At 56.0% G+C, this 26,246-nt stretch overlaps 1 protein-coding gene across 2 annotated transcripts in view; it reads right to left on the bottom strand.

The window, feature by feature from the left end:
• MGAT5B (alpha-1,6-mannosylglycoprotein 6-beta-N-acetylglucosaminyltransferase B) overlaps positions 1-23,510 on the bottom strand; it is a 66,319-nt gene extending 42,809 nt beyond the window's left edge. For both annotated transcript variants that reach the window (XM_068530809.1, XM_068530808.1), the window contains exons 1-3: positions 23,443-23,510; positions 19,494-19,606; positions 10,603-10,750 (exon numbers count right to left, since the gene is read on the bottom strand). In XM_068530809.1, coding sequence (XP_068386910.1) covers positions 10,603-10,750; positions 19,494-19,606; positions 23,443-23,510 — 329 coding nt within the window. The remainder of the gene's footprint in view (positions 1-10,602; positions 10,751-19,493; positions 19,607-23,442) is intronic.
• Positions 23,511-26,246: the final 2,736 nt, after the last annotated feature.

Genomic DNA, 26,246 nt, shown 5'->3' with positions numbered 1-26,246 from the left:
AATAATTCCATTTCCTTTGATTTTCACCACCTCCTCTGGCTTCGCAGGCCCCGTTTAAGCTCCATTTATCCCTTTACAAGGACTTTATTGTAAGGTCTTTATTGCCGCACATAATGAGAATTATACGAAGGAGGATTTTTCCAACCTGGGCTCCTCTGGGGTCTGTAAACCCCACCTCTCACCAGAGGAGGCACAGTGGTGCCCCTCGGGCCGCCCCCCCGCCTCCCCCCACCTCTACTTTCTGTAAGGAGAGGAAGGGCGTGGCCCCATCCACAGAGAAAGGCAACTGGTATGGGAGACATGGAGATGGGGGTGGGGACAGAAGGCAGAGGTGACAGGAAGGGGGTGACAGACGAGCCCTCCACACACACATACACACATGTGTACACACATGTGCACACACATATACACACGCGGACACACATATACACACGTGCGCACACATACACATGTGCACACACATACACACGTGCACACACATATACATACACACATTGCACACACATGTGCACACACAGTCCAGTCCACCCTCTCCAAACTCTAATGGAAAATGGCATTGCCTTTTATTCACTTCCTGCTGTAACAAATGACCACATACTGGGGGGGCTTAAAGCAACACAAATGTCTTCTCTCACACTTCTGGATGCCAGAAGTCTGAAATCAAGGTGTCGACAGCGTTGGTTCCTCCTGGAGGCTCTGAGGGAGCATCTGTCCCAGCTTCTGGCTGGGACCAGCGGTCCTCCGCGTTCCCGGGCTAGTAGATGCATTACTCCAGTCTCCGCCTCTGTCTTCACTGTCTTCACTTGGCCTTCCTCCGTGTGTATCCGAATTTCCTCTTCTTATAGGGACACCAGTCATTGGAGCAGGGCCTACCCTGATCCAGTATGACCTCCTCTTAATTTGATTACATCTGCCAAGACCCTATTTCCAAATAAGATCATATTCATAGGTACCGGAGGTTAGAAGGTCAACATATCCCTTTGGAAGATACAATTCAACCTTCAACAACCTTCTATGAAATTACAAATAAGAATGAGCAAAGACATATAAGATGATGTTTCCTTTGCTCAAAAAAGTCCTCAGGCAGGAAGTAGCAATATTTCTCCTTGGTCTTCAGATTGTCAAGGAATGCTGTAGGGAAGAGGACAATCAGCTCATCTCCATTTTACAGTAACACACAAGGAAGTGAGCTGAAGCTCTGCCTCTCATGAGCTGTGTGACCCTGGGCAAGTCACTCAGCCTCTCTGTGCCTCCAGCTCTCATCTTTTAAAACGGAGGAGAAAGGAACTTCTCTGGTGGTCCAGTGGTTAGGGCTCCGCACTTTCACTGCAGGGGGCCCGGGTTCGATCTCTGGTCAGGGAACTAAGATCCTGCAAGCCGTGCACACGGCCAAAAAAATAATAAAAATTTAAAAATAAATAAAAAATCAAATAAAATGGAGGAGATAGTGGCACCTCCCTCATTGCACTGGGGGACTCAGTGAGGAAAGGTGTAAGGCACACAGAACAGCGGTGCCTGCGTGAAAACAGCCCCGTCTGTGTTAGCGATCATTATTGCGGAGGTGGGGTTGGAGCTGCAGCAGAAGGGATTTGGGCTGGACCATTGTTTCTCAACCTTTTCTCATTATCACTCCCTTAAGGAGCCTCTTTAGACATTGTTTCCCCTTCTCAGCCTCCCCCCTTGAAATGTCAACTCCACGGATATTCTGCAGATCTGTTTACACACTGTAGCCTGTGGAGGGCCACAAACCATTGTAGTAGCTAAAATTACAAGAGCCAATTTTCACCCTTTAGGGGGTGATACGCACCCACTGACAACGCCTGGGCTGCAGCAGAGAAGGAATGTGATGACCTTGATGTCCCCTGGGCTCTGAAATAATTTCTGAATGAGGGTCGTGGAATGCTTTCCCCACTGACCTCCAGGGACAGGATGGACACGGCACCGCCTGGAAGGAGCATTCTGGTGATGGAGGGAGGCGGCCACAGGGCAGAAGGCCAGACCTGACAGCTGCTGGGTCAGGGCTGGCCCAGAGCACGGGCGGCCGAGGCCCAACAGGAGGGGCTCCCAGGTGGAGAAGGACTGACTGCGTGCCCTCCAGCTTCTAATCAGAGAACTTAGGGCACAAGTAACCCCTGTCTGGGACCAGTGGGGGTCCTGCCAGGTCCCTGGAAACTTTGGAAGGGACTCCACCTCACTTCAAGCCTTCCTGACGGCACCTCTCCGTCCAGGCTCTGCTCCATCCACCTCTCTGAGCACCCCCATGCCTGGGGGTGGTTATGGGTGGCTGGTTTAAAACCCCCAAAGGAGTCCTGCGCCTTCAAGAACAGGGATTTGCTTTCATAAGTGGAGCCTGGTACTGCCCCACACGGGCCACATGCCCAGAGCTCCATCACTGTGCTGGGTTGAATAGTGTCCCCCCAAAATTCACATCTACCTGGAACCTCAGGATGTGACCTTATTTGGAAACAGGGTCACTGCAGAGGTAATTAGTTAAGATGAGGTCACACTGGAGGAGGGTGGCCCTAAGTTCAGTTACTGGTGCCCTTATAAGAAGGCCGTGTGGAGACACCCAGGGAGAAGGAGGCCACGTGACGATGGAAGCAGAGACTGGAGTGACGTGTCTACAAGCCAGGGACACGTGAAGCCACCAGAAGCTGGAAGAGGCAAGGAAGGATCCTCCCCCGGAGACTTCAGAAGGGGTGAGGCCCTACTGATACCTAGATTGTGGACTTCCAGCCTCCAGAATGGAGAGAAAATAAATCTCTGTTGTTTTAAGACGCCTGGTTTGTGGTCAGTTTTTACGGCAGCCCTAGGAAACGAACACAATCACCATCTGCAGAATTGAGGGGAAACGGTTTTTAATCCATTACAGAAAAAGAGCCCAGGTTCTCCTGCCACCCTGCTGTCAGGAACGTCTTATCTCCCACCCATCCTCCTCTTGCAGAAGTCCAGCCCCCATCCTGCTGCTCCTTTCATGGGAGATGAAGAGCAACGGGGGGCGGGGGAGCCCTTGACTCCTCACACTTCTAGGTCCATGACTCTCCACATTATTCGGAGACTTATTGGACCAAGAAAGGGCCCCAGAGTCTGAGGTCCTGGATTCAAATCCTGGTTCCACTGGAGAGCTGTGTGACCTTGGGCAAGTTATCTAACCTCTCTGAACCCCAGGGTTAGCTCATATAAAATCTGAATAATCTCAACTACCTCACAGAGTGATTAATTGCAAGGATTAAACATGAAGCTGACTGTCAAGTGCTCAGCATACAGTAAGTGCTCAATAAATGCTTGAGATGCTTTCACTCCCTACCTATAGTGGTCACCCCATCCCTGAGAGGAAGTCTCATGAGTCTAACTACGGAGCAAAGCAATTTACTTTTGGGGAGATTCAGCAATTTTCATCTGATAAGCATTTCTTGCATAAAACATATCACCAGCCCCGGCTTTAAAACAGTGCAGATGGCATCTGTCTGATTTAACAAGTTCAACTTGTTCAAAACAGAATTACTTGGCGTCACTATTATTATACTGGACTTAGCATTTGCACAGCACTTTCTATTTTCAAATAATATAGGATTAGGCTTCTCTCCCTGGGAAGCTTTTTTTAAAATGACAATCAAAGTAGATGTCGCGACACCTCAAACCACAGCACATCTATGACTTGGGAAATGCTTCCGTGGAAAAGAAAAAGGGGGGATGGATTGGGGAGACGGTATGCAGCTGCCTGCAGCTAACAGTGTTGTCACCATGGGGTCAGGGTGGTGGCAGGGGTGGCTTCTCCATCAGGCCCAGGCAGTTCAGTACCAGGGCCCATAGTGATTTTAGGGGTCTGCGGAAGTGTTTCCATTTCTTTAAACATCGGGAAACAATTGTAGGTCAAAGAAAAGGTTTTAATATGTAATGTTACTATATGCATCTTTATGCCAATGCAGTCATAAAATATTATTTTGCTATTGGTTAAACTGGGTCCCCCCCGGTCCCACCCAAGTTTGCCCAGGGGATCAGCCTTGCGCTGTCCCCCGCCAGGCCCGGGACTCTGTAGGTGCCTGGGCTCCAGGCTGAGGCAGGTTTGGCCCAGGCCTTGCACTTCCTCCAGTAGCAAAAGGTTCTTCCTGAGCCAGTGTGGGAGGGGCCCCACGAGCACCCCAGCAAGAGAAGTGAGGTTCTCTGGCCCCAACCTGTAATCTGTAGGTGCCAGGCAGGGGCAGAAAAGCTGGGGACATTCTGCATTATCACGCCAGCCCTAAGGGTCCCGCCATCCTCTCAGCCGGGGGAAGATTCCACCTCGCACCCCTCCCCCACCAATGTGATAGCCACGTGGTTGCACGGCTCTCAGCACCACGGGGCAATGCAGACAAGGCAGGCAGGCTCAGCCCCCTCCAGCCCTAAGACCTGGGCCAGTCCTTTTCCTGTCTGAGCCCAGTTCCCTCAGATCTGTCAAATGCAGACCTGAATAGGATCTTCCTCATTGGGCCGCTGGCCAAGGTCAAAGTTCATAATATGTACCCAGTAGGGGGTAGCCGCTTTTATTATTCTCATCATTAATCATTATTACTGCTACTTCAGTCAGCTCTGAAATTGGCCCAGAGAAGGTAAGATGATTTCCCAGGGTTGCACTGCAGGCTGGGGACGGGGCGGAGGCTCAGACACTGGTGCTCTGTGCCAGCCCTGCTCCCTCCCACTGTATTTGCAAAATAACTAAACATGCTCAGACTGTGAGCCCTGGGCCTCTGTGCACACATACTAAGTACCAGGCATTCCACCAAAATGATCAATTCTTACTTGGAAAGTAAAAGAAGGCCAAGACAGGCCCCTGGTCACCCGCCCACCCCACCCCTCAGCCCCAGGGAACCCCGCTGGGGTATTCGAAGCATTCATGGTTCTCTAAAGCCTCGAACACCTGTCTGAGCATCCCTCACTCACGCTGACAGACTGGCCACCAGCCCCTCCTACTCGGGCGTAAGTGGCTTCCTGGAGCCAGCCAGCCTCCAAGGTGCAGCCAGCCTCGCAGCACTGGCCCAGGGTCCCCTGAAGAAGCAACCAACACCACAGGCCACCCAGTGGCCTCAGGAGACTCTACTCCCTCCACCACCCAGGGCCAGGTGCCAGGGCCCAGAGCCAAGCCGGGAGCTCTGGCTCCAGCTGGTAGCCAGTGGCCACCTCCCCCCAGGACACCAGCTCCAGGCATCACCTCCCGTCAGGCCAGGCCCCCAAAAGGCCCCCTTGAGGCTCGGCCCCCTCCTCCCAGCCCCACGAGGCCATCGCTGATTCCAGCCCTCAGTCCCCTGGCCCTGAGCGCGAACTCTCCAGGAAGCCGCGGGAAGGAGGTTTAATTTCGAGTTCCTCCCGTGATTTATGAGGGTTGCATTCAATTAATGAGATATTGATTTCTGCGCACCCAGCCAGCATGCTTGCTGGGAGTTGTTATTTTATTATGAAACTGATCGCTTTCCTTTTAAAACACAGAGACTCACGCTCACAGGTGCCCGCAGACACACGTACCAAGACACAAACACTACAGCCAGAAACACAAGCACCACAGACAGGACATGTGTGCTTTCTGGGTTTGTCTGTCTGTCTGTCTATCTGTCTACCTCTCACGCATACCACACAGGACACAGGAAACCCCCAGCCTGGTGTCCAGCCTTCCCTGCATTTTTACTGCTCTCCTCTGCTTCAGCCCCTTCCTCATTCCCATCAGAGGTCCTGATGCTGTGACTGCTCCCAAGAGATGACTAAGGACCTGCCTGCCCCTCCCCAAGTTAAGAGCAGGGAGGACTCCTTCTCTCCTGCACCAAGAAATATATGTACACGTACGTGTACACATATATATTTATATTAGATAGACAGATGTAGATAGAGAGATGTCTTCCCACTATTGATAGGAAGAGAGCTGGAGTTGGACTGCGTGTGGTTTCATCACTTGGGGAAGGGAGTGGTACCCCATGGGCGGGGCAAATCCGGACTATGGGGGACGGAGCCCCCACTCACACCCCAGGGCCCAGACTTCCCCTGGAGGATTTTCCTTTTTAACATCTCATATGTTTATTCTATTTAAGACACATTGAGATCCTGCTATATACGCCTTGTATCTTGCCTCTTTTACTTAGACTGTATGAATAAATACGTTGCCAGTCAGTAAATATGTTTTAAAACATATTTTTTAGTGGTTACATTTTATTCCATCATGGATAGCCCTACTGTACTGGCCCTTTTCCTATTGTCTTCTTAACAGTAGTACTTTTAAGTCTCTTCAAAGTTCATGTGTCTATTTGGCTGCACCCTCAAGGATAAAAGTCTTATAATTAAAACATTCTTGTCAGTTTGATAAGTTAAACCATTTCTTAAGGGTGGGATTTTTATTATTAGTGAGGCTGAATTCTTTGTCCTGTTGAACGTTCTTCTGCTTCAAATTCTGCTTTGTTTGCTATAAACATTGCCATCGAAACTTTCTTTCCGTTTGTGTGTCCTGGATACCTTTCCTTTTATTCTTAGTTTCTGAGTCATTTGTTTTTAGGCCTGTCTTACAAATGGCATATAATTGGCTGTTGAGAACCTCTGTCTTTGTTAGGGATGTTTAACCCTTCACACTTATGTCACATTTGACAGGTGTCTGCCCTGGAGTGACCTTCTCACTCAGCCGACAACCACCCCCCACCCCCACCAGTCTGACCTCTCCCCAGCCCAGGAGCCAGACACGCTCCCAGATTTGTCCTGTTAGGAAGGGGCAAATCCAGAGGCTGGGCCCAGCACAGGGCCTGAGAGAAGTGAGGCATATCTTTCAAAACTGAGCCCGAAGTCATCTTAAGCGGTAGTGTCTCCCCACCCTCACACACAGAACCCCAGGGAAGCTACGTTCCCCGGCACCTGGCCCCGCCAGCACAGAGACGGCCAGGAATGTCTAGAAGCGTTTTTGAGTTTTTAAATAAAGCTATAAAAAAATTGGGAAAAAAAACCTCAACTCCTTACCCACAGACAGGAATTTTGATGTATCTTCCTTCCTGCCGTCTCCTCTGCACAGGGACAGGGTGCTGGCTCCCTCTCCCTAAGAGGCTCGGACACTCTTTGAGGACAGAGCTCTGACTTCTGTCTCCTGGGTCTTCTCCACTCATTCCTGACGCTCCAGCCCAGACCCCGCACACAGTAGGCACTCAACAAATACGGACTGGCTTGAGCGCAGACAGCCTCAAATCCCGGCCGTATTTGCCGCTGCAGAGAAGCCTTATGGAAAATTCAGAGATCACTACTATTTGGTTTTAGGATACATAATATGATGCCATTTGCAACAGATCTGCAAATAATCCCAAATTTTGTTTTCCTAGGCTAAAAAAGGCAAATTTGTTTTCCCTGAGGATAAACCAGCCATGAGTGGGAGGCACAGCCCAGAAGCTTCCAAAGGGCAGAAGGAGGGCAGTGGAGGTTGTTCTTTTTTTAAGCCACAGATAATTGTAAAGTGAGAAATCCAAGTGCAGGTCACTGAAGAGTTTGCTAGAAACACAGCAGGGTGCGTGTCTGCAGGATTCTCGCCCGCCAGCTCCATGTTGACAGCCCGGAAGGGGATAAGCTGGGGAGGGGGCTCCGGTGTTTGTGCACATAGGAAGTGGGAGCAAGCAGCCTCAGCGTGCCCTGGACACACCCACTGCTTCTCGCCCTGAAACCAGAAGCAACAGTGTCCCTGAAATTTATGGCTCTGCCCTTGGGGTTTGATGGGCTCTGCTGGTCATGATAGATTGTTGCTATTTCCTGGGATGGAGCTGGAGGGGGTGGAGATGAAGGGCAGAGCATGGGAGGGAGGGAAGGCCAGGACTGGAAGAAACCAGAGACACTGAATATGCTGGCAGGAGCACTCCCAGCCCAAGGAGGCAGGCCCGGACCCTCTGCCCTCACCCTGATGAACAGACCTGTGGACAGAGGCTGGATCCGCAGCCCAGACAGGTGGGAACACAGCTGGGGCAGCCGGGAAAGTGGAAAGGATGAGAGGGGGGCGAGGGGCTGAATCAGAGGGGACACAGCAGCATGGGAGAGAATCGCCCTGTGCACGTGGAGAAGAAGCAGTCTCACGCCTCCGGGGTGGGGGGGTCCAGGGGAGCCCAGGAGCTTTGCCTCCATCTCCTGTCTCTGCCACTGGCCCCTCTGCTTCCCCTCTTCCCACCCCGCTAATCCAGAGACTCCCCGCAGCTCTAAGAATAGTGTCCCAATGCTACTCACCACAGCTGACCCCTCCCAGACCCCACCACGCTCTGCCAGGTTGGCCTTCACACTGGTTCCTCTCCTCCAACACACCAAGCTTGCTCCTACCCCAGGGCCTTTGCACTTGCTGCTCTCTCTACCTCAAATTCTCTGCCTCCCAGCTCCTCACGTGGCTGGCTCCTTCCCATCGTGCAGAATTGAGCTCAAATATCACCAACCCCCAAGGGCCTTGCCAGACCGCCCTGTTTGAATAGCCCCTTTCCCAGTCACCCACTGCCTCATCCTTAGAACATGGCTCAGTATCTGACTTTACCTCATTTCTTTCTTTTTCTCAGTTACTGTCTGTCTTCCCCGCAGGAATGAGGACAAGGCTCATCACGGTGTCCCCAGCACCGGGAGCAGTGCCTGGTGCTTAGTAGGTGCCAAGACGTATTTCATGAGCAGACAGATCCCTTTAGTTTCTTCTGTCAGATGCTCAGTCCCTGGAGGGTGAGAGCATTTAACCGGGGACCCAGCACACAGCAGCACAGCCCACCCAGGGGCCCCGACTTCCTACGGGTGAAGAGCTCCCACCTGGAGCCAGGCACTGAGGTGGGCTCCTCACACCCACAACTGCATTTAATCCCAGGCTCCAGGACTGTAATTTTAGTGCCTACATTTTCCAAAACAAAAAAGTCAGAGCAAAGGTCTAACAAAGGATTTGTTTCCCCTGAGCTGTGAATTAATTGATAAGAAAAGTCTTGCAAAGGGATAAAAATGAACCCCTACGTAGCCGCATATTTAATGAACGGCCATCAAGAGCACACTGGTTAGAAAGGTGGAGCTCTGGGGCCATCTGACCTGGGCCCCAGCTCCTCAGCAGCTGTGCAACTTGGAGCAGGTTCATGAACATCTCTGTGCCTCAGTTTCCTCCTCTACGCAACGGGGATTAAAGCCCCCCATAAGGTGGCTGTGGGATTGACAGGATCACGGAGGTAACTCAATAAGGTGAGCTTTCAGTAAATGGCGCCCATTATGAGGACAGGGAGGCTGACATCGGCTGACCTGACTGGGCATCCAGAACATTCGATCAGCAAGGCCTGTTTGAGTTGGGACCCACGGCCAGTAGTCCAGCCCAGGCAGCCTATGGGGCAAAGGATCCCCCACTAGACCAAAGAGGTGGGCTGTGCTTCAGGATCCACCCAGCCAGGGCCCCTCAATGACCAGGACTCACCACCATCACTTTCTTTGATTTTGCCCAACACCGAACTTCAGAAATACCTGGAACTTTGGCTTTTACATCACACACACTGGCTGAGGTATAGCTTTCCCATAAATTGTCTAAAAGTGTGGATTTCAAACATATTTTTCAGCAATAGAACACTTCTAGCAAATCACCCTGGCCGAGGTATAGCTTTTCCCAAATTGTGCAGAAGTGTGGGTTTCAAACTAATTTTTCAGCAGTTAGAACACACTGAGTAATTCCATCTCATCAAGAACCTCAACATATAAAAGGTCAGGTGCAGAGTGCCTCCCTGGGATGGGTGGGGTCCAAGCCTCCTCCCTCCACATCCAAGTCTGGGGGCCAGGACTCCCAGCTGGGACGGCCCTGACTTCACGCCCCCTCATTCTCTGGGATTCAGGAGAACCCGACACTTAAGATGCACCACCTGGGTCCCTGGGGCTGCACAGAGGCACGTGGGGCTGCAGCACAAAACCTTGGGGAACTTTGCACATTCTGGCCTCAGTGGGGGAATATTTAGAATGAATAAACCAGGAAATTCTTCTTGCAAAGATGGCCCATGTCGGGGCTTCCCTGGTGGTGCAGTGGTTAAGAATCTGCCTGCCAATGCAGGGGACATGGGTTCGAGCCCTGGTCCGGGAAGATCCCACATGCCGCGGAGCAACTAAGCCCGTGCGCCATAACTACTGAGCCTGAGCTCTAGAGCCCACGAGCCACAACTACTGAGCCCATGTGCCACAACTACTGAGACCACACGCCTAGAGCCCGTGCTCCACGACAAGAGAAGCCACTGCAATGAGAAGCCCTCGCACCACAACAAAGAGTAGCCCCTGCTCGCTGCAACTACAGAAAAAGCCTGCGCGCAGCAACAAAGACCCAATGCAGTCAAAAATTAATAAATAGATTTTAAAAAAGACAGCCCATGTCCACGGGAGGAGGACAGATGATCACTATGGCCATCACAACCAAGTGCATATCCACACATGCCCATCGACATGGACAGAGCTCAAAATCACCACCGTGAGTGAAAAAAGCAAGGGCAACATATGTACAATGGGAAGCCACTTAGGGAAGATTTATAAAAACCACACAGTATGCATTTTGGGTGTGTGTGTGTATAAAATGCATTTTGAGGCCAAATCCCCAGCCCAGCACACAGTGGGGTGCCCCTCTCCCTCCCGGGGCCCCCTCACCTGTCCACAGGGAAGTGCCTGTCGCCGGCAGCCCGGTGCAGCTCACTGCTGTTCTCCAGTCTGGCCAGCGTGTCCATGCGTTTCACCATCAGCTCCAACAGGTCACTCATCTTGCGGAGGACACCACGGGACTCCGGCCCACCCATCACTGCAGGAAGAGTGTGGGTGCAGTCAGGCAAGGCCCAAGCAGTCCGGAGGCCATCTGAGACCACCTGGTGTCTGGCGGGGTGGCTCAGACCCCGGCCCCACCCCCATCTTCTCGGGAAGGGGAGGGGTCAGGATAGTGAGCCCCCCCACCCCTCCCCCCTGCAGGACAGGAATCCAGAGAGGCCTGGGCCCACCCTGCTCCCTACCAGCTGTGTGACATTGGGATGAACTTTTAACCTCTCTGGGCCTCAGTTTTTGTCACCAGCAAAATCTGGCTTTAGACATAATCTCAGGTCTGTGAGAAGACAGGGAAGGCCCAGTAGTGGGAGAGGAACCCCAAAACCCCCCAACAGCAACTTCCAGACAGAACCTGTAAAACAGGGTTTCTAAAAGTGTGGTCAACCATCCACCTGCACCTGAATCTCCTGGCCAGGCTGATAAAGTCCAGATTCCTGGGCCCTCGCTGTCTAGATCTGCCAATTCAGATCTCTAGGGCATGGGGCCCAGGACCCTGCATTCTGCTTGCTCTTCACGTGGCTCGGATGCACAGGCTGTGAGCCTGTGTTCAAGGGGTTCGGGGCCCCAGCCACCTCCCGTCCCCACCCACTCCCCCAGCCACCACTCTAGAAAACCCACTGTGAATTTGTCCTGACTCTCAACCGGGTCTTTGGGTTCCCAGAGATCAACTCCAGGGTTGAGGGGCCGGGAGACCTTGTGAAGAATAAAATTAAATGAAAACGAGGTGCTTCAACCAAGATCCCATTAACCAGCCCGAGATTTTCCACAATTTCCTTTCTAATTACTCCCGATCATTAGCACCGCACGTGCCAGTGTGGGAGAGCAGCTCTTGCCTTCCTTTTTAATTAAATTTTGTGACGGTTTTAAGCAGCCCCTCCAAACCATCCACAGGTGCTTGGTTCCAGGCACTACAAGCCCCAACCAGGCTGCCTGCAAACCCCAGGGGCCAAGCTCTGAGCCACTCTTAATAAATGAGCTGAATCCATGGGGACACAGGGACTCCCCAGGCTGCTGGAGGGCCGGGGGTGTCCGGGGGTGCCTTGGGTGGGGCTCCCCAGAATCAGACCCTGAGACAAGGGTTTGAGGGCAAGTCGTTATTTGGGAGGTGAAGGGAAGTGGGGAGGTGACCCAGGGACGGGGAGGCCGCCCAGAGAGGGCATGTCATCAACCTGGGGAAACCAGCAGGTGTAGAACCGGCCTCAGAGTTCTCCCCAAGGGGGCGAGGGGGCCAGGCATGTGCACACCACCTCCCGCCAGTCACTGCTTAAGGGCTGCTCCCAAGGACGGCCATGTTCTGGTACTTTCCACCTGCCGTGGGGTGGCAGAGCCGTCTCCAGCACGTGACAGGAATCGTGAGGGCTGAGGATGTGAACACCAACAGCATCTGCTTCTCAGGAAGGGTCAGGGCCCAGCAGACTGAGAGGGGCTACAGTGGACACCTGGCCTCTCACCTGCCTCCGCCAGCACCCCCTGCATGGCCACATGGCCAAGGGAGTCGTCACACTGCTCTCAGCCTCAGTGTCCCAAACCCAAGGCAATTAACACCAGGCCCTGTCTGCAACCCAATGTCAAGGTGCCAGGAGCGGGGCAGGAGAGACCACGGCTGGCCACTGAGACCCAGAAGCAGAGACGGGGGTGGGGGGGGAGAAGTGGGGAGGGGGGCAGGAGGGGGCCGGTCTCCTCTGCTCCATGCTTGGGACCGAGCCAAGGAGGGGGGCCTAGAGAGGTTGCACGTCACCAGGGCTGCTTGTGACATTTCTGCTTTGCTTGTCCCCCATATCCCCTGGCACCAGGCCCGTTCCAGTGACTGCCACCGCTTTCTCACACCAAGTCACCTCCTGGCTGGGTTCCCCTGCCAGCTGAGCCCACCTGAGGTCAGATGGGAGGCCATGGGGAGCGGGCGGGGGGAACCCAGCCAGGCATCAAATCCAGAGTAGGGAGGAGTTGCAGGTTCCTCAAAGAGCCTGGATCCCTGGTTCCGAAGAAAAGAATGGGCATGAATGGGGGGGTGGGTAGGGGCCAAGGGTGGGGAGAGCAGAGGAAGCGGAGGAGAGACACAGGGTGGGGTTGGGTACTGGAGAAACTGGGCATCAGAAGGAAGGAAGGAAAGAAACTGTCTCCAACCCCTCCCACCCGAGTAGTTGAAAGAGCTAATGGTCTTCCCACTTTCCCCTCAGAAAACTGGATGGATTTTTCAGTTGGGATCAGGAAATTTCCCCATACTGTTAAATGAAGCAAAACTGAGGTCTCTCCCACCACTCGGCCCCTCCCGACTCACTCATGGCCTCAATCCGTTAGTCAATCAAAAAGCAAGATATAAATAGCTCCTTCTCTCTTTCAACTCCACAGAGCTGGGGACAACAGTTGACTCTTTCAAATCACTCTCATCCTGAGGACACCCCCCAAAGCCCGTCATCCAAACACAATACCTTGCTTTCAACCAGTGCTTGGAGCACAGAGTAAAACAAGAGGGGAGTTCCCTTCATTTCAGCTAGAAAAATAGGAGCCCATCAGATGATCTGGCCTGGCAGCACTTTGCACAGCCCCAGGGGAGCCGCTCATGCTGTGGGCCACCTGACGGATGTCCTGGAGTTGTGCAGTGCACAGCCTGGCCGGCCTCCCTGGGCTGCCCTGATCGCTCGTAGCTCAGGCTGGGGTGGCCCCTTCCCCAAAGGAGTGGGATGAAAAACAGAGTGAGGCATGGCTGGGAACATCCTCAGGCCAGAGCCTGAGAGGCCCCCCAGCCACGCACTCAGGCCCAGCTGGACCACAGAGCCTGGGCGGCAGCTGGAACTTGAGACACAGCACTCCAGCAGTGCTGAGCCACATCACTGCTCCTGGGGCGGCGCTGCGTTCCCACGATGCCTCAGGCCTGGCACCTGCCCTGACGCACGGCTGCCCTCTCTCCGGGCTCATCCCAAGCTCCCTTCTTCCCCTCTGAGCTCACTGCCCACGCCCCTCCCAAGATCTCACTGACAACCATACCCCACCCCCACTCCCATCCCCATCCCATTTCAAAAACTGCAAAATAGCTGATGGAGCCAGTAACTGCAAGATCTGGCCTAGAGCTACGGTGGCCCCAAGAGCCAGACAGAGCCTGGGGGCGAGTGGGAGTCAGGAAGCCTCGACTCCAGACCTGCTCTGCCCCCACTAGATGGGGGAAGGGGCATGTCACTTTCCTTCTCTGGGCCTCAGCGTCCCTGTCCCCTCCGGTAGAATGCGAGGGTTTGACTTACTGAGCCCCAAGGGTCTATAGCCCGGGACTCCGGTTTCTGCTCTTCCCCTAATTGCCCCCAGAGATCAGGGTAGTAGAAAAGGAAAGAAGTGTTCCTATAAAAGCCGTCAGAATCTCCTTAGGGAGAGAGCTCTGTTTTGTTTTGCTAAAACCCCTGGGTGGGCCAGAGCATCATCTAGAAGCCCGGAGCAATGAGACAGAGAGAAACCTAAATGACGCTGCATATTCAGCTAGGAAGACTGGAGTTTCCCAGCCCAGCCTAGGGAGACCAGGAGAGAGGACAAGGCCTGCGGACATGGGCAGGGGGCAGGACAACGACCCAGAGGGGCTAAGCAGGATGGGGGAAGCTCCGCTGCCATAGGGATGACCTGTGGGGAAGCGTGGGGGGCGGGTGCTGTGAAAGGCAAGGGTAAAAGAGAGAATTGTCATCTGTTTGCTGTGCTGAGCAGTGGTCCGAGCCCCCACCCCTGTGGAGGGTTTAGGGAGGAAGGGGTGTCCTTCCCACTAGGTCAGTGTAGGGGACACAGAGGAGGCAGGAGGGGAGACATCCAGTAGGATAATTCAATAGAAGCAGGGGATCAGAGCCAGAGGTGACCAGGGAAACATAAGCCCCCTAGAGTATTTGGAGATATCTGGGGGTTCTGGATTGCCCTTCATACAAGGGATGAAGCCAATTCTTTAAGAATGTCAACAGAGGGACTTCCCTGGCAGTCCAGTGGTTAGGACTCCGAGCTTCCACTGCAGGGGGCACGGGTTTGATCTCTGGTCGGGGAATTAAGATCCCGCGTGCCACATGGTGTGGCCAAAAAGAAAAAAAATAAAGTCAACAGAAAGAGGGACCCCAGAAGACCTGGGGCTTATAGACTGGGGCTAAGGAGACAGATCTCAGATGGGTCTGTAAGGCCACCTCCATCAGACTGGACGAAGGCCACAAGATACCCTCCCAGCACCTGGGGCTCGGGGGCCACTCCCATTATCTGCAGATGGTGCAGGACTCCAGGAGCTCCTGAGACCTCAGGCCCCCATCAACCCTCCGCCCCCATCACTTCCTGAGGAGCTCCAGGACACTAGGCACATCTTCTGCCCTGGACGTGGGTCCCGGGAGGGAAGCAGGCCACACACAGCCAGTCCAGCCGCTCAGCCGCATGATGGCTCCCTGGATGCCACCGCCGGCCAGGACCATCAGCAGAGCAGCCTCCTGACGTGGCCTGCCCTGAGTCACCGCACCGCTCTCAGCGGCGGCTAAACTGAAATGTATTTAACGTGAGGCCCCAGTGACACATCTCAGAAGTCACACAGGTTCCCTCCATATTTCCATATAAATAAGGAAAGCTGGGATGCTGAGAGATACAAATGGTCCTCACATATATCGACAGCGGTGCTTTATCACCCACCGAGGCCCCATCCCCTCCCCAGACGTGCTCTCTGTTTCTCTCTCCCGTCTGCTCTTGTCCCCTTTCTTGTCCCCACCCGCCACCCGTTCCCACTGGTTCCTGGAAACTGAAGGAGCCCCCACCTTGCCAGACAGAAGAGACCTCCCCGGCACTTGAGAGGGGGCTGGGACTCGGTGTTTGCACAGCTGGAGGAGCGCATACTTGTCTCTGCACACGGCCAACGCGGGAACCAGCTGAGGCCACGGGAGCTCTGGGCAGCGTGGGAGACAAGGCCAGGCCCTGGCTCACCCATCCCCTGCCAGCCTCTGAGAAGAAAAGCCCCCTGAGCACCGAGATCCAGGGCCAGAGCCAACCACAGAGCAAGGAACTACGTCTCTGATATTCCCCAGGTTCCAAGGCTGGCCAGGGTCCGGGATGCCCAGCAGGGCCAGTCCACGGGGGAACCTCAGGGCGGACACAAGCAGCTGAAGCAAGGACCTGTGGCCTGCAGCCCTCTCCCCAGAGACAGCCTCTGACCTCTACTTCAAGACAAGACAGAGAGCCAGGAACAGCCACACAGGCTCTGGGGGATCTGCGGGGACCCCAGGAAAGAGGCCTCAGACGTAAGTTCAAGTCCCCTCTCATTAGGAGGGAAGCAAGTTCCTCTTAGGACAAGAGCAGGAAAGCAGAGGCAGGAGGCAAGGAGGAGGGACTGGGGTGGGGAGGGAGGACTGGAGAGGGAGCATATATAAAAAAAAAATCCTCCCCCAAGGCCCAAGCTGGGCCCAACTGCAGCAGGAGGGACTTAGGTTAGCCGTCCTCCCACTTATGATTCTCTGCTCAGTCTCCTGCTCTCCTGAATCTTAAGATGAGTGTGCAGAATATACAATGAGATGTCTGTCACATTTTTATCCCCAAACTAGAGAACTTTATCACAAAATAGGAACCGGCCCACAGGGGAAACCAGAGCCTCCCCCGGGAGACCACAGTCTGAAAGAGGCTGTGGAAGGCTCTCCGCTTTTTAGAGAAAACCTTCACCCTGCCCCTCCCCTCCAAGCCATGTCCTTCACGTCCTCACAGGCTTGACAGGCAAGGAGAGGAGAGGTTATTTCCCTATTTGTACTCAGACAGTTTTATAGACCAATGGAGGATTTTTCTTTCTAAATCTTTTTTCTAACCCTTAGTGGGTTTCCTTCTCCTGGTTCTGCCTTGGGGCTTCACAGACCCCCCAGAAGAAACATTATCCAACATCCAACCCCCACTGTGACCTCCAGTATCGCTCCCCAGACCCCTTCACAACCGCCCCCCACTTTCAACCCCATCCTTCCCTGGGCGGCTCCTAGGTAGAAATGCTGGCACCTCCTAGGTTGTCTGCAGGGCCACCCCAGGTCCGGGGTGGGGTTCTCATTTGAGGGGTCATCTGTTACAGGATCAGGATTCTAAACCCACAGAGTCAACTTAGGACTTTTCCAAGTCTCTGCTTTGGGTCTGTCCAAGCAAATCAACTTAATCCAAGGGCATGAAAAAAATTGAGGGGACAGTGGGACCTGGGATGTGAACCGAATTGGGGTCAGTTCCCAGGGGCTCTCAGAGGGCTCCCTCCTTGTCTAGCTCCTCCTCCTGGCCTTGACTTCCATATTCCAGGCACGAAGCTTCCAGCACAGGGGCCTGGGAGGTGTGAAAAGACTTGAAAACACTTGGTCTGAGAACTAATGTCACAACACACAGGAGACCCGGCAACTCCACCCCAAGGTGCACCCAACAGAAACGCCCACATGTGTCCACCACAGACATGTGCTGGAATGTTCACAGCAGCACAATTCACAAACGCCCCAAACTGGAAACAGCCCAATGTCCGCCCCAGGGCAGAGTGGATAAATATATTGTGACGTATCTGCACAATGAATGCTGTGCAGCAGTGAAAACAAACGTCTGCAACACACACCACGAGACGGATGAATCTCACAAATGTACTGTCGAGAGAAAGGGGGGCACGCAATGGAACACCTGCCATAGGATTCCATTCTCATAAATTCAGAGAACCAGGCAACATTCCTCTGTGCTATTAGAAGTCAGGGTCCCGGAGTCCTTGGGGAAGGAGTGAGTGGAAGGAGGCCTGAGGGCACTTCTGGGGATGGATCACGCTGTTTCTTGATCCAGGTTGCTGGTGCATGGATGGGTTCAGTTTCTGGATACTATACTCCGACAGGAAGCTTAGCCACGTGCACGTGCGCGCGCGCGCGCACACACACACACACACACACACACGCCTCTAGTCTAACTGCATGACCCTGGGCAAGTCCTCTGCCCTCTATGGCTCTGCCCACCCCTTAGACACAACATCTAGGTTGGAGTTGGACCCTTTCTCCCTCTTCCAGGCAAAACTGCACAGCGCAGAGCATGGCAGGACCCCCACAAGCCCCCGGTCCTCTGGGCACTGGGACCACCCCCTGCCAGGATGGGGCCCCCATCCCCCGCCTCCGCAGGCAGATGAGCAGAAGAAACAGAGCCCAGCCATACCCCCCTCCTCCCCCAGTCCCTGATTCCCACCTCCTGGGGCCCTGACCTTGCGGAAGGTCAGCTTGCCCAAGCCCCCTGCAGCAGCCCACCCAGACAGACACGCCCCCTTGCCAGGGGTGGCACCCAGGTAGCCTGAGCATCGCTCCCTATACCCCCTCCCCCACTCTCCACCTCCCTCCGCACCTCCGCAAGCTTCCCCTCAAGTGCACCTTCACAGCCGCACCCCCACCCCCATCCTCAGGAGTCTTCCACGTAGAGACAGACGCCGGTACCTCCTTGGTCCTCTTTTCCCTAAACATCCTTTCCGGCAATGCCCCCATCTCAGACTCACCACATCCAGTAAATGTTTACAGAGCTCACAGTATTTGCCAGAAGCTGCTCGAGACCCTTCATATACGTTATCTTCACACCCCCTCATGACAATCCTGGGGAAGAGGGTATTGTTAGCCCCGTTTACCAGAGGAGAAAACGGAGGCTCCGAGAGACCGAGGGATCTCTGGGAGTCAGAGAGGGGATAGATTCGTTTACATTCAGGCTAGAATGTCTAATAAATGTGAAATTCCTGCTGGGAGCTGTTGCAAATTTAAAGAAGTGCGTGTTAAACCAAAGGCATGAATCTAAGGAGACACCAGATGGCAGAGTAAGTGCCCCTCGGAGCACCGACCCTAGATGACAACCCATCCTACTGGAGGGTTTATCCGTTGCTGGGAAGAGGGGAGCCGGATGAGGCCTGCGGGTTTGAGAAGGTGGACTTCAAACGGAGACTCCCCCAGAGGGGCAGGGGAAAGCCCACAGAGCAGCCCCCTGAACAGTTCCAGAAACCCCCTTTGCCCCAGTTTCCCCACTATGTGTCTCCTTCCCACGGTTACTGGGAGACCCCCATGACACACTGAGCAGTTCTGAACTGTTCTCCATTCTTCCTTGAGTAGGATGAGGGGGGAGCGGGACCCACCTTCAGGAGGAGGTCTCCCAGGCCACCACCCCATCACAACCCCATGCCACGTGAGCCCGTTTAATCCAGCCCCTGAAAACGGTCACTGCTTTCCTTCTCTGAAGGTGAGTTAAGTGATGTGGCCAATGGCACACAGCTAGTAAATGATGAACCAGGGTACAAAGGTCCATGTGGTCCCCACAGCCCATGCTCTGAACCTCCATTCCACTGCCTTGTAAGTATCACGTGGGCAAGAATGAAGGACCAGAGAGCTTGGAGATAAGACACGTGAGCCCATGGCAGGCCTGCCCTCTCCCCTGTGCCTGGGCCGAAGGTACAGAATACGTGTATCTCAGAGAGACAGGTGTCATATCCAGAAACCTCAAACCACCCAACTAGAGAAGCAACACAGGCAGCCTCTTCTGATGCCTGGGAGACCCTGGCTCAAAGGCCCTTCCTGGCCTGAGAGGCCTGATTACCACAGCCAGGACAAGAGCCAAAGCAGTGTGCAAGGCCCCCACCATTCACACATCCACCAACGAGGTGGCCAGATGCCCAAGACAGAGCCCCAGAAAGCCTCTTGCAGGGTTAGGTTCAAAGGCTTCCCTCTCCTCTGACCCCCAAACCCCTGCACCCCTTTCTGACTCCCCTTTCCCCACCAACATACCTTCTGTGTGGACAGTGAAGGGGGAGTCCCCCGGGCGCCGGGCTGAGAACTGGCCTCCCAGAGACGTCATCAGGAAGCAGAGTGAGAAGAAGCCGATGCCCAGGACAAAAAGCCTGCGGAGAGCAATAGGGCAGGTCAGGGTTAGGTCAGCACATGCACCCCTATCCTGTAAGGGCTCCCTACGAATAAATGAGTGAGGAAGGGATGGATGGATGGAGGAACAAAAGACCAGGGGGTTGAGCTCCCAGACCAGTAGGTCTCCCATCACACAGGATAAAGAGAGCTGGACTACAAGGAAGTGGCCACACGCAAAACCATGCAGGGCAGTGAGGTATCCTTAAGGTACAAGGTTGGGCAAGTTCTAGCCTCCAGACGGAAGCTGGCTCATTGACAGCAGAGGTCCTCAGCGTGTGGTCCCCAGACCAGCGGCACCAGCATCACCTTGGACATATCAGAAATGCTCGTTCTTGGGCCCTAGTCCCAGGCTTACGGAATCACACACTCTGGGGGTGGGATAAGCAGTGCATTTTAACAAGCTCTCCAGGTAACCCTGATACACGCTCAAGTCTGAGAACAACTGGTATAGATGGAAACAGCAGGACCTGGTGCCAGCCAGAGGGCAAGTGATTGGTCCAGACAAAACCCACCTGGAGCCCATCAATCACCTGGGCCCTGATCAGCACTTGTGTACACAGGCCTTGCTGCAGCAACCAGCTTGAACACATCCTGGTCATGTTCAGGGCAGGGGGTGGGGAAGGGCTCCCATCACTACCAGATGGTAAGATCTAGAAGGGCAGGGTCCTGTGGCTGCCTTCTGTGTCCAGACTCCCCCTATCCACATCTTCACCAGGCAGGCACACGGTAGATTACACCACGGCTCAGAGCGAGCCAACACCTGTGCATGGGGTGTCATACAAGTGTGTGCCGTCACAGCGGTCAGGGGAGTTGGCCAAAACACGACTGTTTATACTTCAACACCTAGTTTTTGATTACATCCCAAGTGCCAAGAACTAAGGTATCCCCAGGGGGACAGCAGGGAACCCACCCTCAAGTCTGGCCCCAGGCTCCTGCTGCTTCTGTACTAGATTCTGGGCCAGCACAGCCTTAGGGCAGCAGAGGTGGCGGCTGTTCTGGGATTCTGAATCTACCCGAGGACTTGATGAACTGGCAGAGCTGAAAGGGGAGCCCCCCCAGGTCAGGGTGAGGAACCCCATCCCTGGTGGAGCCAGGCTCACCATGGGGGGCCCCCCCAAATCATGCCAGAGACCTCCAGCCTTCCCACCTCCACCTCCATCCTCAAACCCCACATTTGTTTGTATCTCTATGCAAGACTTGTTTATGCATTTTAATCTTCATTATTTGAAACTGGCAGAGCACTATTTAATTAAAATTTGATTCATTAAAGAAAACACATAATTGTAGAAGAAAATAAAAGCACAACAAAATTCCCAACCCATATTTAAAGGAAGCTGTTAGAGATTAAATCAGAGAGGGGGGCAGAACCCCAAAGCAGAGATGGCACTGGGAGCTTCTCCCAGGAGATGGCACAAGGAACACTGCTCCCTCACCTCCCAGGGACCCCTCACTGAATTCCACCAAGCCTGGGGGTGGGACTCTAGCCCTGGGATCCCCAAGATAAAGTCAGGCTGGTCTCAGGCTAGCAGCCAGAAGGACAGTGTAGGGGGAGGGTGGTCACACATCCAGGAAGATCCTGGGGGAAATCAGCAGTTTGTCCCCCCAGCCTGAGAACAAGGATGGGTCTCTCCAAGTTTCTCGTCCCCACTCCCTCTCCCCTTCCCCAGCTATGGGGTACTTGTATTTAGAGCTGGGGACCTGAGCTGCCAGTGTCCAAAAACCTGCTGCGAGAAAGATATCTAGGCCTTTGGCCCAGAACCTGAAGCCCCAAACACCTCATCTGCGTCTCTGTCTGCCAGACCCAATCCTGGGGCCATTTACAGTAGATTCAAGTTAAAATGGTTTCGTCCACCCATGCATCCATTCAAGCAACATTCCAGAAGCAATTATGGAATAAGGACCCTGCCAGAGGCTCTGGGAAAACCATCGGGAATAGGGCTCCCAGCTGCCCTTGAGGATTAACAAGGGCAGCTGGGAGTAGGGCTGATATGGTTGGAGGTCGTAAACACCCCCCCTCCAATCTGAAGGGGACTTGAAGACTTCACTGGTGGCTGTGGGTCTCTGGGAAGCCTAGGGATACCCTGAGAGGAAGTTACATAACCTGGGGGTGGGGAGGGGAACCTATGCAACCCCACCTCTGCATCCTGCTTTCAGAAAAGAGCCTGAAAGTGCCACAGGGGCAGGACCCAAAAGGAAGGAGCGCTAGGGAGCTGGCGCTGTCCATGGTGCTGGCGCCAGCCACTACCTCCAATTGCGCCGGGAAATGTCCAGCCAAGCTGGGGTCAGAGGCTGGGCTTCCCACGGCCTGGAGGGAGGGGTCAACACTGGGTGGGAGAGACAGGGCTGACGACGGTCTCGGTTGGCTAGGGATCTGAGGATTTCCCCTGAAGAACAAGGCCCTTTCCAGAGATGCTAGCTTCCCACCTGCTTCCCATGGGAACTTTAGGGCGTGGGGGCTCCTGACACCCCCAATCACCTGCCCAAGGCTCTATTCTGGGGACCCCCGGGTCTATTCTGGGGACCCCCAGCTCTATGGTCGTCCCGAATCCTCTGGACATTGGTGGTCCAGCTTGACCCCTGCCGTCCTAAAGGTTGTCTCAACTCTGCACCCTACGCAGGAGGATCCAATAGCTGGAGGCAATGGCGGGGCGGCAGCCACGTGAGCCACGGTCTTTCCATCAGAAGGAAAACCAGCGGGGGGCATGGAAGAGGCCGGGTCTCCGCCTCAGGTCTGGAGGGGAGGGCCTCAAATCTGGCCCCTCCCGCCCCCCAAACTTCGGGCACCTATGCCTGTACAGCTCCTGCCCTCCCGCGCCCGGACCCCACCTGTGGCCGCATCCCGAGTGCGGCCCACCCCCGTCCCCCGCTCCGGGCCCCGCCGCCCCCTCGGCGCCCTCCGCCGCTCAGCCCCTGGGCGAGGTGGCATCCTGACTCCGCTGGGCACACATCGCTTAGCGCCCCTCCCCAACCCCGGCTGCAGGCCCGGCTCCGACGGCGCTTGGGAGGAGCGGGAGCTGCCCCGGAACCGCCGGGCTCTGGGGGCCCCTGGGGTGGGACTAGCAGAGCCCAGGCAGACCCCGACGGCCGTAGCCCTGCCTGGCCTTGACCGCCGAGGTTGGGGTGGGGGGATCGGTCTTCGCTTCCATCCCGCCTCCACGCCCTCGTCGCCCTTCCGCCCCACAGCGTCGCCCCTGCCCCAGCCTCTCCAAGGCCCGTGATCGGGGATCGAACTCCCATCAGAGGAGGTCCTTGCCGCAATCTCGGGGACCCTCCCGTTGGACAGAGGCCCGCACCCCGCGGAGAGGAGTGCGCGCAGAAGGCGGGGTCAGAGGGGGTGGGACAGGCAGAGGGGGTGGGCGGGCCGACTCAGGGCTCCACTGGCCCGCCAGGTGGGGGTACCGCCCCGCACAGAGCGCTAACTTTGCCGCGGGGGTTGGGCCGTCCGCGAGGTGGGGAAGGACCGGAGGGGCAGGGAAGGGGCACCCTGGCTGGGGCGACTTCCAGGGCCCAGGACCACAACATAGGTGACTTCTGTCCCCATTCCCACCTTCGCACCCCGAGTCCTCTCCAACCTAGACCAAACTCGGTACCCGTCCCAGAGTTACACACCCTCCCCACCCGAACCGGAACCCCAGCTCCATCCCTCTCCCAGCCCCACTAGCCACCACCAAGGGTTGAAGCACAAACCGCCCCCTCTGCTAACGGGACAGGCAGCCTTGGGACAGACACTCTCTCCGGGGCTGACCTCGCCCACCCCAACCCACGCCCCCTTGGAGAAAAAGACCTCCCCGCGCCAACCGGGAAACAACTTTACCGAAAGGGTCTCAGGGTGACCAGGCATCTTCTGACCATTATCTTCCCATCGGGGTTGACTGTGATCATTGTTCAAACTTGTCTGGGCGAGGAGCCGCGGGCGAGGCCGGACGCACCGTCCCGGGCCCTGCTCCTACCACGTCCGGGCCACGAACCCGCTGCGGGCCGAAGCCGGGTCCGAGCGACGCGGGGGACGCGGGGGCTCGGCGGCTTCGCTGCCCGGGCCGCGGCCCGCGGAGTCGGCGCGGCCTCGGCGGGCAGGGGAAGGGGAGCGCGGCGCGGCTGCCGGAGGGCGGCGAGGGCGCCCGGCCGGGCCGTCTCTGCGTCTCCGCCCTCCCCGCTTCACATTCTGGGGGCCGGGAGGCGGCGCGCCCCCAGACCGCCGGCCGCGCGTCTGCCTGCTCGGGCTCGCTCTCTGGGCGGGACGGCGCCGCGGCGCGCAGACGGGCTCCCCGCCGCGGTCGCCCTCATCCCCGGGCCCGCGCCCTCGGTGCCGGCTAGAGGCGGACCCGGGCCCGTGCCCCGGCCCCCCGCGCCTCCGGGCCGCGCCGCTCCCGGGCCCCGCGCCGCGCCGCGCCCATGGCTCCGGGCAAGGGCGCCCCGCGCCCGCCCTGCCTCCCGCTCGCTCGTCTACCCGCGCTCGGGTGTCCGGCGTCCGGCCCCGCGCCGCGTTACGCCCGGAGGCGCCGCATTGTTTCCTCGGAGGAGGCGGCCAAGCAGCGGCTGCGGCGGCCCAGGAGCGGCCGCCGCGCTTCCTCGGCGCGCAGGCGCCACCTCGTGGCTGCGGCCCAGCAGCGCGCTCTCCCGGCCCGGGGCGGGGCGCCGGGGGCGGTGGGCGGGCGGCGCGGTGGGCGGGGGTCCTTGAGCCTCCCTCCAGCTGTGCAACTTCCCCGGGCTGGATTTCGGAAGCATCCCGGGTGCCACCAGCTCTGAGGGCCGAGGGCTGCTTCGGCTCCTGCAGAGCACAGAGGAGGTCGGCCCTGGGAGGAGAGCCCCCCTTCCGCCCGGTGCCAGGGCCCTCCCTCCGGTCGCCGCCGCTGCCTCTGCCGCCGCAGTGGGCTTCTGCAATGGCCCCTTCACACCCACAGTGATTTCGCTTTGCAACCTTCGCCCATCCTCTGGCCCTCTCTGAACAGAAACTGCAGCAGCTCCCCTTTGCTTTCTGGTTTCAAACTCGGCCTGTGACACTGAGGCTCTTCCACTGATCCCAGAAGCAGTGGCGCGCTCTGTGGTCTGGGTTCTAGTTTCAGACCCTCCCTTGACCAGTGGGTGATGCCTGAGAGTCAGGGGGACTCCCAGGCCTCGGTCTCTCTGCTATGAAATGAGAGTGATCCGAGGTTCACTAATGCTCCTTCCAACTCTATAAAGCATGCACGTCCCCCCTTCACCCCCACCCCACCCTCCCTCCACTTCTTGACTCTGGAGAGGTGTTTGCCACTGCAGAGAGGGGTCAGCGGCCCCTGTGAGCAGCCAAGGCAGGGCAGCTCCCAGAGCCAGGCCTGGATCTGAGGGTGCTGCTCAGTCAGGAAGAGCACTTGCCAGACCAGCTTGGCCAGGCACAGACGGAAGGCCCAGGCTGGGAAGAGCCCAAGGCCTCAGGCCACGTGTAAAATGACATGGATGGCACAGTGGTTGAGAATCTGCCTGCCAATGCAGGGGACACGGGTTCGAGCCCTGGTCTGGGAAGATCCCACATGCCGCGGAGCAACTGGGCCCATGAGCCACAACTACTGAGCCTGTGAGCCACAACTACTGAGCCTGCGCGTCTGGAGCCCGCGCTCCGCAACGAGAGAGGCCGCGACAGTGAGAGGCCCGCGCACCGTGATGAAGAGTGGCCCCCGCTCGCCGCAACTAGCGAAGGCCCTTGCACAGAAACGAAGACCCAACACAGCCAAAAATAATTAATTAATTAATTAATTAAAATGACATGGATGATGCTGAGAGTCTTTCCACAAGACAAAACCTTTCTTCTGGTCCATCTGGTCCTTGCCTGGTCCAACTAGGCCCCCGGCCCCCAGCCCCTTCGCTGCCCGCCTAGCCCACCTCCCAGCCCCTTCTGAGCCATTTCTCACCAGCTGTGACTCTTGTTCGGCTTTTCCTGCTCGTTCCTCATCAAAATTCACCTGCCCCACGTTCCATTACCTCATCGCCTTGCTCTCCGCTGATATGAAAACCGATGGTGAATGGGTGTTGGCGGATTAATATGTTAACTCCAGCTAAGTAGCCAATTTACATTGAACAAGGACACGCTGACCAGGCCTTCGTGCCGAAGAGTGACAAATGGTGATGGGTAATTTGGGCATCACGGCAGGCTGGCCAAGGAGATCTCTGAGGGCAGGGGGGGTCTCTGCTGGGGTCCCACTTGTCCCTGGGCACCTACATCTGCTACACACTCAGGCAATAACTGAAGCCTTGGATGTCAGGGCAAAAGCCACATCTACACTCGGGCATGAAATGCCCCTTCCCATTGTGTGCACCTCTCCCGTAAGTTCAGGGGGTCACATTTGCTCCTGGTTGGCATTTAGGCCAAAAGGGAAGGGAGAAGATGGGGGTCTCCCCAAAGGCACAGCCATGTCTGGTGTGGCGGCCTTCTCTCGGCCGAAGCCAGATTTCAGAAGGTGGGAGAGGGTACCCCATTGCAGGCTCGAGCCAGGCAGGGAGGCTTGGGGCATACAGTGGAAGACATTGAACCAGACCACCCTGCTTTCTCTTCCTTTCAGAGTCCATTTCCCCTTTGTCAGCCTCTTGTCTGGGGCGAAATTCAGTGCATGTGGCCCTGCTTGCTCTCCGCTGTGCTGCAGACAT

Source organism: Eschrichtius robustus, chromosome 20 (assembly GCF_028021215.1).
Source record: "Eschrichtius robustus isolate mEscRob2 chromosome 20, mEscRob2.pri, whole genome shotgun sequence".
NCBI lineage: Eukaryota > Metazoa > Chordata > Mammalia > Artiodactyla > Eschrichtiidae > Eschrichtius > Eschrichtius robustus.
The sequence above is the reverse complement of the archived record's forward strand: the minus strand, read 5'-3'. Positions and strand labels throughout refer to the sequence as shown.